A 13,197-nucleotide genomic window follows, 5' to 3' on the forward strand; every position below is an offset into this window, starting at 1 on the left:
ATCTGTATATAATGACTGTTTAATTCCTTCTTTTCCAATCCTTCTACCTCTTATCTTTTTTCTTGATTTATGCATCATTAACAGTAAAATGCTGAACACAAGTGATGACAACAGGCTCTAATCATAAAGGAGATGCTTTCAATTTTTTACCATGAAGTATATTTCCTATAGTAAATTCATTTTATCAAGCTAAAGATATTACTGTCCATTCCTACTGCACTAAGAGCTTTTCTAAAAAGAATGAATATTTAATTTTAACAAAGGCTTTTTCTGCATTTATTGAGATAATCATAGTCTTATCCTTTGATCTGTTATTATAGAACACTATAAATATATTTTTTCCTCAAATGAAGCCAGCCTTAAACTCCTGGAATAAATCCAACTGATCATAATATATTATCTTTTTTTATACCCTGCTGAATTCAACTTGCTAGTATTTTAATATTCTTCTATTCATTTAATTGGGATAAATTACAGCCCATTACAAGTTTTTAGGACTGTTATGCTATCCTTGTAAAAAGGACTGGTGACTGTTCCCTCTTCTAGAATTTGTATAAAATTGTTATCATTAATTTGTTTCTTATATGTTGCTAGAACTTGCCAGGAAAATTCTATGGGCCTGGAGTATTCTTTATCAAAACCTATGTCCAATATTAACTTTTTCCATAGGTATGGGACTAACTGCTCATGCCTAATTGTTTTTTTTTCTTTTTTTTTTTTTTAAGATTTATTTATTAGAGAGAGAGAGAGAGAGAAAGAGGCAGAGATACAGGCAGAGGGAGAAGCAGACTCCATGCAGGGGACTCCACGTGGGACTCGATCCTGGGTCTCCAGGACCATGCCCTGGGCTGAAGGTGGCGCTAAACCGCTGAGCCACTGGGGCTGCCCATCATGCCTAATTCTTAAGTCAGTTATGGCAATTTATATTTTTCTAAGAGTCTCACCATATCACTTAAGGCCTTAAAATTTATTGGTAGTTATAAATTTTCCTTATTTTTAATGTCTGTAGCATCGTCATTATGTCTCCTCTATCATTCCCAGTAATATTTATTGGTGGCTTCATTTTTTTCTTGACTGGTTTTATAAAACTGTCAAGTATTTTTTGTACATTCAAATAATCAACTTTTTGGTTTCACAGACTTTCTTTATTGTCTACTCATTTTCTTTTTTTTATGTCTACTCATTTTCTAGATTTTTATTCACTCTATTGCATATTCTATTGCCCATTAATTTGTCTTACTGTTATTTCCATTCTCTCATTATCCATGAGTTTATATTTAAAATCTTCTGAGCTTAAGTTTGATATTTACTTTATCAATTTTCTACAAGTTTGATATTTATTTTCCACCTTCTTTTCTAAAAAAATACTTAAGACTATAAATTTCTCTCTAAACACTAATACATTATGCTTAATTCAATCATATATTTTTTAAGATTTTATTTATTTTTTGAGAGAGAGAGCTTACGAGAGAGAGCACTCGAGCAGGAGGAGGTCCAGGAGAGGGATAAACACACTCCCCACCCAGAAGGGAGCCTGACACAGGGACTGGATTCCAGGATGCTAAGATCATGACCCGACACTAAGCAGACTTAACTGACTGAGCCATCCATGCACCCTAATCTTAAATATTTTCTAATTCCTACTAGTTTTCTTTTACCTAGGAGTTCTTTAGAGAGTTTCTTACTTTCCAACTTATTGGATATTTAATGATCTTACTGTTCTGCACCAGAGCCAGGGAATGTAACAAACATGCTACCAGTGCTAAGAAACTTGACATCTGCTTTACAATTTATCATATAGTTAAATTCCAAAAATCGTACACAAGTGCTTTTTAGATATGTACCCTGCAATTGTTTGAAGCACAATACACTGTGTGGAGCTACTAGATAAAGCTGTTACTTATGTAAGTCTGCTTTATCCTTACCCATTTAAAAAAAAAGTCTCATCTGACTACATCAAAATAATAAGGTCTGCACAGCAAAAAAAAAAGCAACAGAACTAAAAGACAATCTAACTGAATGACAAGATATTTGCAAATAACATGCGATAAAGGGTTAGTATCCAAATTATATAAAGAATTCATACAACTCAATACCAAACCCCCCAAATAATCCAATTAAAAAATGAACAGGAGACATGAACAGACATTTCTCCAAAGACATCCAGATGCTTAACATCACTCATCACCAGGGAAATGCAGATCAAAAACACAATGAGCTATCACTTCATAACTGTCAGAATGGCTAAAATCAACAACACAAGAAACAATAAGTGTTGATAAGGATGTGGGGGGAAAAAGGAACCCTTATGCAATGCACGGTTAGTGGGAATGCAAAGTGGTACAGAAACTGAAGAACAGTATGGAGGTTCTCCAGAAAGTTTAAGAATAGAACTACCTATGATCCAGCAATCGCATTACTAGCCATTTACCCAAGGAATACAATAACACTAATTCAGAAAGATATATGCACCCCTGTGGTTACATGTTCTGAGCATTATTTACAATAGTCAAATTATGGAAGCAGACCAAGTGTCCATCGACAAACAAAAAAGATGTGATAGTAGATAATAATAATAGTAATAATAGGGGGATCCCTGGGTGGTGCAGCGGTTTGGCGCCTGCCTTTGGCCCAGGGCGCGATCCTGGAGACCCGGGATCGAATCCCACGTCGGGCTCCCGGTGCATGGAGCCTGCTTCTCCCTCTGCCTATGTCTCTGCCCCTCTCTCTCTCTCTCACTGTGTACCTATCATAAATTTTTAAAAAAATTTAAAAAATAATAATAATAGTAATAATAGAATATTACTCGGTCATAAAAAAAAAAAATGAAAGCTTTCCATTCATGACAACACGGATGGACCCAGAGGGCTAAGTGAAATTAGTCAACCAGAAAAAGACAAATACCATATATGGAATATAAGAAAAAACCCAAACGAACAGAGTGAATAAAGAGACAAACTAAAAAACAGACTCAATTACAGAGAACAAAATGGATGGTTACCAGAGTAGAAGTGGGTAGGTAGGTGGGGAAAGGAGTGAAACAGGTGAATGGGATTAAGAGTACACTTATCATGAGCACTGAGTAATATATAGAATTGCTGAATCACTGTATTTTACACCTGAAGCTAATATAACATCGTATGTTAATTATACTGGGAAAAAAAAGATTTAAATATTTCATCTACCAATTACTGAAAGCAATGTTAAAAACCTTCCACCATGATGATGGATATGTTATTTCTTCCTACAGTTCTACCAGCTTTTTGCCTTATGTATTTTGAGGCTATATTAACAGATGCACACAAATATAAAATGTTACATTTCTTGTTGAATTGAATCTTTAATCATTCTGTAATGAATCTTATTTTCTCTAATGGTATTTTTGCCTTAAAGTTTATTTTTGTTCAACCAGCATTGTATTTGTATGGTATAGGCATTTTTCTACCCTTTTATTTTCAACCTTTCTGTATCTACAATTTATATGTGTCACTAGTATATGGCTTAAATCTCTCTTTATCTTTAGGTAAATTACCAAAGAGGGTATACTTTTTTAGGAGTCAAAGATTTATGGGAGTACTGTCTATGAGATACCCTACCTTGGAATGGTCCTGTGTTTTCTATCCTGAGCTCTTCTGGGCCATAAAAATAGACGTCCAAATTCAGCAGGTTCAGCAAATTCCCTCCAACGTGAAAGCTGGCTCATCTTATCTTTTTCAGTTTTTACCCTCAGTTTTTATCTGAATTTCTTACTTTCTTGCTAGCTCATGAACACCCTTAAAAAGACGATTTAGATCGTCTAGTTGTTTTAAGCAGGAAGGGCAGTCCGGGCACCTAGTTATCCTAACCAATCTGTTCATCCTTCACTGACCTCACTTCATTTTCCGTTCCCTAAATGAAGGCTTACTCTTCAGCCTACTATTTACGGTGTTTGATGGCATCTCCTTTAGAGACCTCATCACTTCCAATATACAGTCATCAGCATGTATCATAGTAACAACTACATGAAAACTGTCAACAAAGACTTGAATGTATAAATCCTGATGGTGGTAGGAGGATGGTGGAGGAGTGGTTTAGGGAAAGCCCCATAAATGATACATATCTACACAAGAATAATCCTGAGGCCTCCGCATCCCAGTGAGACTCACTTCTCTAAGGAGCCAAACTACTTATGACCATCTGATGAGGAACCTCCAAGGACCCACATTTTCTCTGAGATTTAGACCTACCATTAACTGCTGGATGAACATTTTCCCCGGATGCCTACCACCAGCACAAATTCAATATGCCCAAATCAAATATCATCTCTCTGTAAACTTGTTCTATCTTCAGTTTCTAAACCTCTATGAAAGGTACTATGAGGCTTCAAGGACTCAGAAAAATCTTGGATTCATTTGTATGTACTATGTCCTTTTTTCCCCCCCATATCATCACAAAATCCTTCTAGCATTCATTCTGATTAGTCTATTTCACCCATTCCATTCCTTTTCTCACCCCCAGGCCTACTGCAGTCTGCTTGTCTATGCAAGTCTATGCAGATCTAACTCCCGTTCCTGCCATATACTACTGTGAGGTGAACTATCCTTAAAACATTCCTTTGCATATCACTCACTCACTAAAAATCTTTACTAGGCAGTTTGACAGTGTAATAGTTTTACACTGCCTACACAGAAGACTTTAACTGGTCAGTAGTGTACTTCAACACTGGCTCGAGGTAAGAAGGGAAAAAAGGAAGGCTATCAGAGAAGCTAGAGCCCCTGACCAAGCAAATAGCACACCTCCTTCTTGGCTAATGTTGACTTGTAAAATGCTGTGTCATTTTTTCTTATCAGCCTTTGTCCACCCACCAAAAAGAACATATTAAAGAAGCAGAGGTCTCTTCCCTGACTTTACTCTTTAATCTCTTACTGCTTCCTCCAAGTCCTATTAGTTAGTTGCATAAATCCTCCACTCCAGTCTGACTAGTCTGTTTACTGCTCCCAGAACAGGTCTTGTTTTTCCTACACCTGTCCTGATCCTGTTCGTGATCTTGCTACTTCAACTGCCCTTGCCTATCCTAGTGGCCAGACTCTTTCATGAAGCTGTCCTCAACTACTAATGTCCTCAATCATCAGTGCTGCTGCTTTCTCTAAATGCCACAGCTTCTGTCTATTCATTAGGCAATTAGAATATGCTACTATTAAACTTACATTATCATGGACAAGTCTTTTTACCCTACCATGGGCACTATGGGACAGATGTTGAGTCTAATGCTTCGTATCCCTGATATTTACAACTATATTGCATATATGATTTCCAACAAAGGCTTAAAGGTAACAATCCATTAATTTATCATTTAATATTTCTGTTTGGCTTTCTATATCTTCCATAACATGTGTGTTCCAGGAGCTCTTAGAAGCCAAGAAAATAAAATACAAAATTCTCTAATAGGCACATCTCTGCTTTTAAAACTTCTCAAAGTGGTTTGAACTTATCAATACTTTGACCTCAGATTTAAACTGACTTGCATAGTGTAGATGGTGAGAAAAGCTGCACTTCTGAAGACACATGGATATACTTACTTAAAACACACATACACAGACAAACTGCACTGGTCAGACTTCTAAGGGAGTTGTAAATTGACTGATAGTATGATATCATCTAGACCCGAGTCAACTATTTTATAATCAAATGCAGAGAACAAACTCACAGCTGTTCAAATTGCTTTTTTGGATACAAACAGTAAGCAGTATTCATGAAACTGATTTTCACTGATTTAAGAGCTATGGGTAGCACCATAAAGCAGTCATTTATTTACATTCCTGTTTGCCACACTAGCCTACAGCATTTTGAAAGAAAAAAAATTGTTTATCTTTTATCCTTGGCACCAAGAATTTGCTAGGAGCTCAGGAAATGTTTACTGAGTGCATCACAGTCACAACACACAGAAGGAATCTAAACATCGATGAAAATGAACATCTTGCCCTAAAACAGAAAGAAAAACTTGCAAGGCTCCTTTAGGGCTTTTACTTTTTTGAGGAAGAACAGAAACCCAAACAAATATATCGTCCTAATAAGAAAATGACCACAAGAGGCAGTTACTGAAAAAAAAAAACAAACAAAAACCCCCTGCGACTTATATTAATAAGATTTAGCAATTTCTTAATTAGAAATTAGTGAGTTTGCAAGTATAAGACCGACAGCTGATCAGTATTAGCCACATTTCAAATGCTGTGCAAAGCAAAATGCATACCATCACTAAAGATAAATTTTTGTTTAGTCTGTTGAAAAATTTTACCTAGATTCCCTCATTCATTAGCTGACAAAAATATCCTAATGAAGATGTTCACAACAAAATACTGGAAGATCTTTATTCTTCACCACTTTTTATCCTGGTAAGTTACACAGAAAGAATTTGAAAAACGAATACTTTTTTTTAGGAATAATGAAATTAAAGGGACGCCTGGGTGGCTCAGGGGTTGAGTGTCTACCTTTGGCTCAGGGCGTGACCCCAGGGTCCAGGGATCGAGTTCCACATCGCATGGATGCGATGTGGAACTGCATGGGGTTCCTGCATGGAGCCTGCTTCTCCCGTCTGGCTGTGTCTCTGCCTCTCTGTGTGGGTCTCATGAATAAACAAATAAAATCTTAAAAAAAAAAAAAGTATATTAAAAAAACTTAAATATGATGTTCAAACACATTTTCAGATAGGTCTTAGAGAACTTATTAATTTCTAATTCTACTATATCCTTAGTTTTATGAAAATACAAGCTAGCTACAATAAAAATGATCCTTAAACATTTTAGTCATACCTGTTTCTGAGCTTCTACTTTTTGCTTCCTGGTTGGATCAATTGCATCTACCATCCATTTGATTGTAAAGTATGTTACTGCACCAAATATCGTCAAACGGAAAATTAAACCGACAACTTCATTCCGACTCAAAGGACGAGAAAAGGCTTCAGCATGTACCATCTTGATTAACCTTAAAAAAACAAACAGAAATGTTACTAAGTAATGTTACTAACTAGATTCATTACAATTGGGAGACTGATAAGCAGCTTAAAATCAGCAAGAAAAAGTAACTTTTAGTCAAATTCAACATCACTTGCCTTAAAGTGTTTTAAGGAAAAATGAACATACTAAAAACTGAGGTTTATTAGGCTTTTTAATGAACCTTATTGAAAGCTCAGATAATTTAAGTAGACAATTTTATTTGAAAAATGCAGTCAACATCTTAAGATACTTACTCTTTTACAGCTTTTAAGTAACTATTTCAGAAAATCTAAGGATCTAATGACTGTACCACTGATCCAACTGAAGAAAAGGCGGCCTATCACTGAAATACTTTATTAATGCGATGGTAAGAACTTCTCCTATTACGTACAATGTACAGCAGGTTAGTTTTTGAGTGAAATTCAAACTGAACAGACTCGCTTTCTCCTCAGGCTTACTTTTCAGGTTTTCAAGGCCTGCTTAAATGTAAACATGCCGTTTTCTCTATTAACAAGTGGCATTAAATTTTTTGGGCCACCCTATTATTTCCAACCACCCAGTTAAACATGAAGCAACAGAATCTTCAAAAATTTCTGAATCACAAGAACACAGTACTACTCGCCTAAGACCGAGAAGAAAGGAGGCAGCAAGCCTATGTTTCCCTACATCTGTGAGCTGCCACGGCAGTCACATATGGGTTTGCAGAAGGCACGCATGCCCCTGTCAAAGGCAGTAACTACCCAGGAGAAGGGTGTTAGGGACGACGGGACTGTCACAGTTTGGAAGACAGGCTCTTAGCTTCTAACAGCAACATTATTCTCTCACAGAACTGGACTATGTGAAAGAGAGAGAATGTATTCTGCACTCGTGTAAAAAGGATTAACCAGAATCTGCACAGACGGCTCCGCAACAGATAAACCGCAGAAACCAGTATCTTTTTCTTTAGTGGAGTCCTTCCACTAAAATTAGTTTCCCTTGTCCCTACTACTACTCAATTAAAGATCTTCTTCACGTCCCTCCCTCTGGAATAGCTTCAACAATTTTTAAATTCCTCTTAGTTCCCTCCCTGCTTCCATTCAGGAGTATATACTTCTCCCTGATAAAAGAGACTCCAAAGCTTTCCCTTTATTTACAGGATTTCCAAGTGTCCCAGAGCATCCTAACGTAGCCCCAAAGAGTAACGTCTAAGCGTTTTACTTCTCACCACTTCTCAAGACAACTGTCAACAGCTGGAGGAGTCACCGGCATCTGACAACGCCGTGTTTATCTTCCCTCCACTGTATCTGCCTGGTACCCTGGATAGGCCATTTCTTTCCCTTCATTAGGATCAGTCAAATTCTATCCGAACTTCAAACACCAACTTCAGCGGCTCCATCGAAGCTTTCAGATCATGTTAATGCTCTATATCATCCATTTGGCCCCACTGCTGAACTTCTATAATACTCACTGTATTCAACTAGAAGTCAAATCCTTATAAACAGGATTTATATCTCCTCCATCTTTCTGTCACACACAAGAGCAGCTATTCAGTGGCTATCTGTTTAACAGATAAACTGCAACTGCAGAAACACTTCCCACTCCATCATTCCGACGAAGCTAAGGGTTCCATATTCCTACATTACCAGGGGCCACTTACTTCACAATAGTACGTTATTTAACTTATACTCAACAGCAGAATAATCAAAAGCCTTAATTTCAGATGAAGAACCTTTGACCTAGAGACATTAAGTGGTTTACCCACCCAACATGTATTTATCATGCCTCCTATAGGCTGGGCATACAGTAATAGCTAAGACACAGTTATTTTCCTCAGGGCACACAAAGTGCAGTTATTATTATTATATTAATTACATCTTTACAAACAGAGCTAGGGAGGAAAATCCACCTAACGAGAGTCTCTCCTCATGCAACAAATTCAAGTGTGCTTTCATCCATCAGCGTGGAGTCCTACAGGGGAGTTAACAATACTCCACTTCTTGTGAGTAAAAAATTGACTTCTCTAGCTTTCATTGCAACAGAATAAAATTGAAAGCGCAGCTGGAGGGCAGCCCAGGTGGCTCCGCGATTTAGTGCCCGCCTGCGGCCCAGGGTGTGACCCCGGGGTCCGGGATCGAGTCCCACGTCGGGCTCCCTGCGTGGAGCCTGCTTCTCCCCCTGCCTGGGTCTCTGCCTCTCTCTGTCTCTCATGAATAAATACATAAATAAAATCTTAAAAAAAAAAAGTGCAGCTGTAAGATGTGATAACATTAGGCGGGGATATTACTCAAAGATGGAAATAAACCAGCAGGCCACAACCCAAGGCTCTACGAAGTTCATCTGTGAAAACAGGAGGTATGCGAGTTAAGACGCTGTCCTGCAGTTGCGGAGTTGGGGTTCGCGGGGCGGGAGCCGACGATGACAAGGTTCTGACCCCGTAAACAAAGCCTCTGCCTGGCTCCGCCGCTGGCGGGTGCCCCGGAGCACTGGCCCGTCTCCCGTCCCGTCCGAGGCCTCGGCTCGTACCGGCGGCCTCAGGGCAGGCGCTCCGCCGTGCGCTCGCCCAGCACCCACAGGCCGGGTGGCCGACGCCGCGCATTCTGGTCCCGCCAGCGGGAAACACCAACAGGGACACGCAGCCGTGCGCGTACCAACGCGAAGGAAACGCGGCAGGAGCTCCGCGGGGCGGGGCCGCAGGTGCGGCGGGCGGGACCCGAGGGGCTCGCGTCTCACCGGCGCTCCGTGTCTGGGCAGGAAACGGCAGCGAGCGCACGGCGACCCGGCGAGACCCAGGCTCTCCGCCCTAGTTCACCGCAGGGTCGGAGGCCCAGCCCCGCAGGCAGGGAGCCCCGGGGACGGGACGGGGGCCGGGACGGGGCCGGGACGGGGCCGGGGTCAGGGACGGGACCGGGGACGAGCCTGGGGTCGGGATCGGGGACGGGGCCGGGGACACGGCCGCGGACACGGCCGGGGACGGGCCCGCCGGCCGCCACGGAGACCACGGCAGGCTGTGACTACGAGCACCGTCCTCCGCCAGAGCCCGCCCGGGCCGCGCCCACGGGGACTCCCGCGCCCGCCGGCACAAGCGAGGGGCCGCGCTGGGGGACCCCCAGGGCCCAGGCCGGGCCGGAAGCCAAGCCGAGGCCCGGGACGCCCTTGGAGGTGAACCCGCGGGACACCAACCAAGGGCTGCGGGAAGCCGGGCGTCGGCACCGGGGGCGGGGGCGGCGCGGTGACCTTGCTCGCGCGGCCTCCCAGATCCCGGCCCCCTCCCCACGGGAGCTGGGCGGCATCCCGCCTCGTCCCACGAGGCCCCGGAGGAGCCAGCTACTCACCCCGGGGAGGACACTGAGGCAGCAGGAGCCGTCGGCCAGCCTCGCACCGGAAGGAAACGCCGCCTGGGAGGGAGTGCTTCCGGCGGCTGCCGCGACCCGCCCCCTCGCTCGGCGCATGCGCCGCCCGGCGCGCGGGGCGCACTTCCGGGGCGTCCGCCATGGGGGCAGGCGGCTGTGGCTCTCGGCGTCCGCCCGCGGCCCTCGCCGGCGCTCTGAGCGTGGCTCCTGAGCTGGGCTCGGGGAAGGCGCGGGTCCCGGGCGGCCCCCGCGCGCTCGCGGGCTGCGGGGGCGACTTTCAGTTTCCAGGGTGAGCTCGCCCTCCTCCCGCGTCTCCGCGCCGACCGGCACCTGCGGGCGGCGCGGGAAACGGTGCGACAGGGCGGCGCGGCGCACCCGAGCGGGCCCGCGGGCGGGACGCCGTAGGTGGTCTGGCGCCACGATTTGCATCTGCGGGACCCGCCTGTTTCCTGCACACCTTCCGCTCCCCGGAGGCAGCGACGGGACGTCACCCAGGAGGTCCCCAGGGAGCCGGCGCCTCCGGACGGGAAGGAGAAGCGGGGCGCTCCTCGGGGAGGCGTCGGCGCCCCCTGCCGCCACCTGCTCGCGGGGGGGCTGTGTGCTGCCCGCGCCGGGCCTGGGGTCGCGGTCACCGGGCGCCGCCTGCCCGCTGGGCCTCCCGCCACCCGCCGCACCCGCGCTCCAGCCGGCAGGCCTCAGAAGTCGCCACGATCTAATGCTTTTCTTATATTTATTTATCCATCCATCCTCAGAAGTAGCCACGATCTAATGCTTTCTATTTATTTATTTATTCATTCATTCATTTATGAAAGACACAGAGAGAGAGGCAGAGACACAGGCAGAGGGAGAAGCAGGCTCCATGCAGGGAGCCCGACCTGAGGTGGGACTCGATCCCAGGACTCCAGGGTCACGCCCTGGGTGGAAGGCAGATGCTCAACTGCTGAGCCACCCAGGGCATCCGCGATCTTCTGTTTTGTTTTGTTTTGTTTTTTGTTTTTAAGATTTTATTTATTTATTCATAGAGAGAGGGAGAGGCAGAGACACAGGCAGAGGGAGAAGCAGGCTCCATGCAGGGAGCCCGATGTGGGACTCGATCCCGGGACTCCAGGATCACGCTCCGCTGTGCCACCGGGGCTGCCCTCCATCTTCTGTTTTAATACATAGGAGCAAATGATGAGGCTTAGGGAGGGAAACTTTCCCGAATGTATGTACTTTAAATGGCAAGCTTCGCTGGAATCAGATTTAATACAGGATTCCCCCCCGCCCCCGCCACACCTACACATACACACGTACACACCACGCTTTCTCTTCCAGATAGTCATTTCACGCCAGCTGTACTTAAAGGTTTTGTTGAAAGAAGACCATGAAATGATAAAATTCGAAGTCTTCACAGGGCGAGGTTGGGACGGCAAGGGTGTGCAAATATCTTAAAATTGTGGATTCGTCAACAGGAATCAGGATGGAATTTAGCGCTTTGGCTGCATGATAACAAAGCTAAGTTTAAGAGAACCGGACTCCCTGTATAGAGAGGGGAGACAGAACTTTGGGAAAAACAGGATGATTACGAGACCAGGACGATGTCTACAAAACCAAAACCACGGTTTGCTGAGTTTTGGAAGAGAGTCTCTGTTGGTTCCCTGGGACTATCCTCCGTCTGAGTTACTACTGCTTGGGATGCTCCCAGGAACATGCATTGACAGAGCTAAAAGGTAGAGATTACTGAAGGAAGAGCTTCAGGTGGCCCACCAGGATAGGCTCACCACTAAAGAAAATGACCTAAGAAATTCAAGATGGTAGTGGATTTCCATCATTTACTGAGTGAAAGTGCAGCAGTAAGACCTCACCTGCCTTATGCTAAGGACCAGGGTGACCCATCTACTCAGATTGTCTGACACTACAGAGGTTTTTGGAACATAGGATTTTGGAAGCTAAAACAGAGGAAGTTAGGCAAACCATGAGGATTTGATCCTCAATTAAGGACATCTTAAATGGATCCTAAAATGAGGTGGAAAACCCAATATGATTACATCTAGTCTGTGATTCACCCAGACAATTCACACAGACTGTGACTGTACAAGAAGTTGTTGGGTATAGTAGTCAAGACTGGCCATAATGAGTCCACATGCCCCAAAATAAATGCTGCTGCTCATTCCTTTTCCAGTGGTTTGGCTATAAACCAAGTACCCGTACGTATCCCTTTTGGACCTAATTTTCATTTAGCAAATTTTTTTTTTTTTTTTATGATAGTCACAGAGAGAGAGAGAGAGAGAGGCAGAGACACAGGCAGAGGGAGAAGCAGGCTCCATGCACCGGAAGCCCGACGTGGGATTCGATCCCGGGTCTCCAGGATCGCGCCCTGGGCCAAAGGCAGGCACCAAACCGCTGCGCCACCCAGGGATCCCATCATTTAGCAAATTTTTAAGAAGCCTCTTATGTCTGGGTCCTCAGATATCAAATTACTGTCTTCCCATATACCATGCATGTTCATTTCCAGCTATCACTAAGTCAGCTAAGTTCTTCCAGAATAGAGCTGAGTGAACATATGCTTTTCATCCCAGGATAGCTTTATATAATTCCTGGCAGCATAAAACACCATATTTGGCCCACAGTAGGGGCTCAATAATTAATGATGTATAACATTAATCGAGAAATTATAACAACAGATTTTTTTGGTAAACTTTCTGGGCCTTCCCTCTGTAATTATTAGAATCAAGATATTAAAAATAATTATTATATTTATTATAGAAAGTTGGGTTTTGGGTTTTGTTGTGTGTGTGTGTGTGTTTTCTTAATGCCTCCTAAAACAGTTTATGGTAATTCTTCCCACATGGAACTAAATTATCCTTTACATTTGTTAGTTGTATGGGAGTGTGATTAACTTACTCTGCGGCCAAGGT

At 43.6% G+C, this 13,197-nt stretch overlaps 1 protein-coding gene across 2 annotated transcripts in view; it reads right to left on the minus strand.

Moving 5' to 3' along the window:
• The window catches only part of ATAD1 (ATPase family AAA domain containing 1), a 44,880-nt gene extending 34,494 nt beyond the window's left edge, over positions 1-10,386 (minus strand). The window contains exons 1-2 of one of the 2 annotated variants that reach the window (XR_011994738.1): positions 10,283-10,352; positions 6,789-6,960 (exon numbers count right to left, since the gene is read on the minus strand). Coding sequence is in view for 1 of the 2 variants with exons in the window: in XM_026014779.2 (XP_025870564.1) it covers positions 6,789-6,950 (162 nt within the window). In the remaining variant the exon portion in view is untranslated. Of the gene's footprint in view, positions 1-6,788; positions 6,961-10,282 lie in introns of both variants that reach the window. The other variant, XM_026014779.2, reaches the window with a different exon arrangement.
• Between the last annotated feature and the right edge of the window lie 2,811 nt (positions 10,387-13,197).

Source organism: Vulpes vulpes, chromosome 10 (genome assembly GCF_048418805.1).
Source record: "Vulpes vulpes isolate BD-2025 chromosome 10, VulVul3, whole genome shotgun sequence".
In the NCBI taxonomy this organism is placed as follows: Eukaryota; Metazoa; Chordata; class Mammalia; order Carnivora; family Canidae; genus Vulpes; species Vulpes vulpes.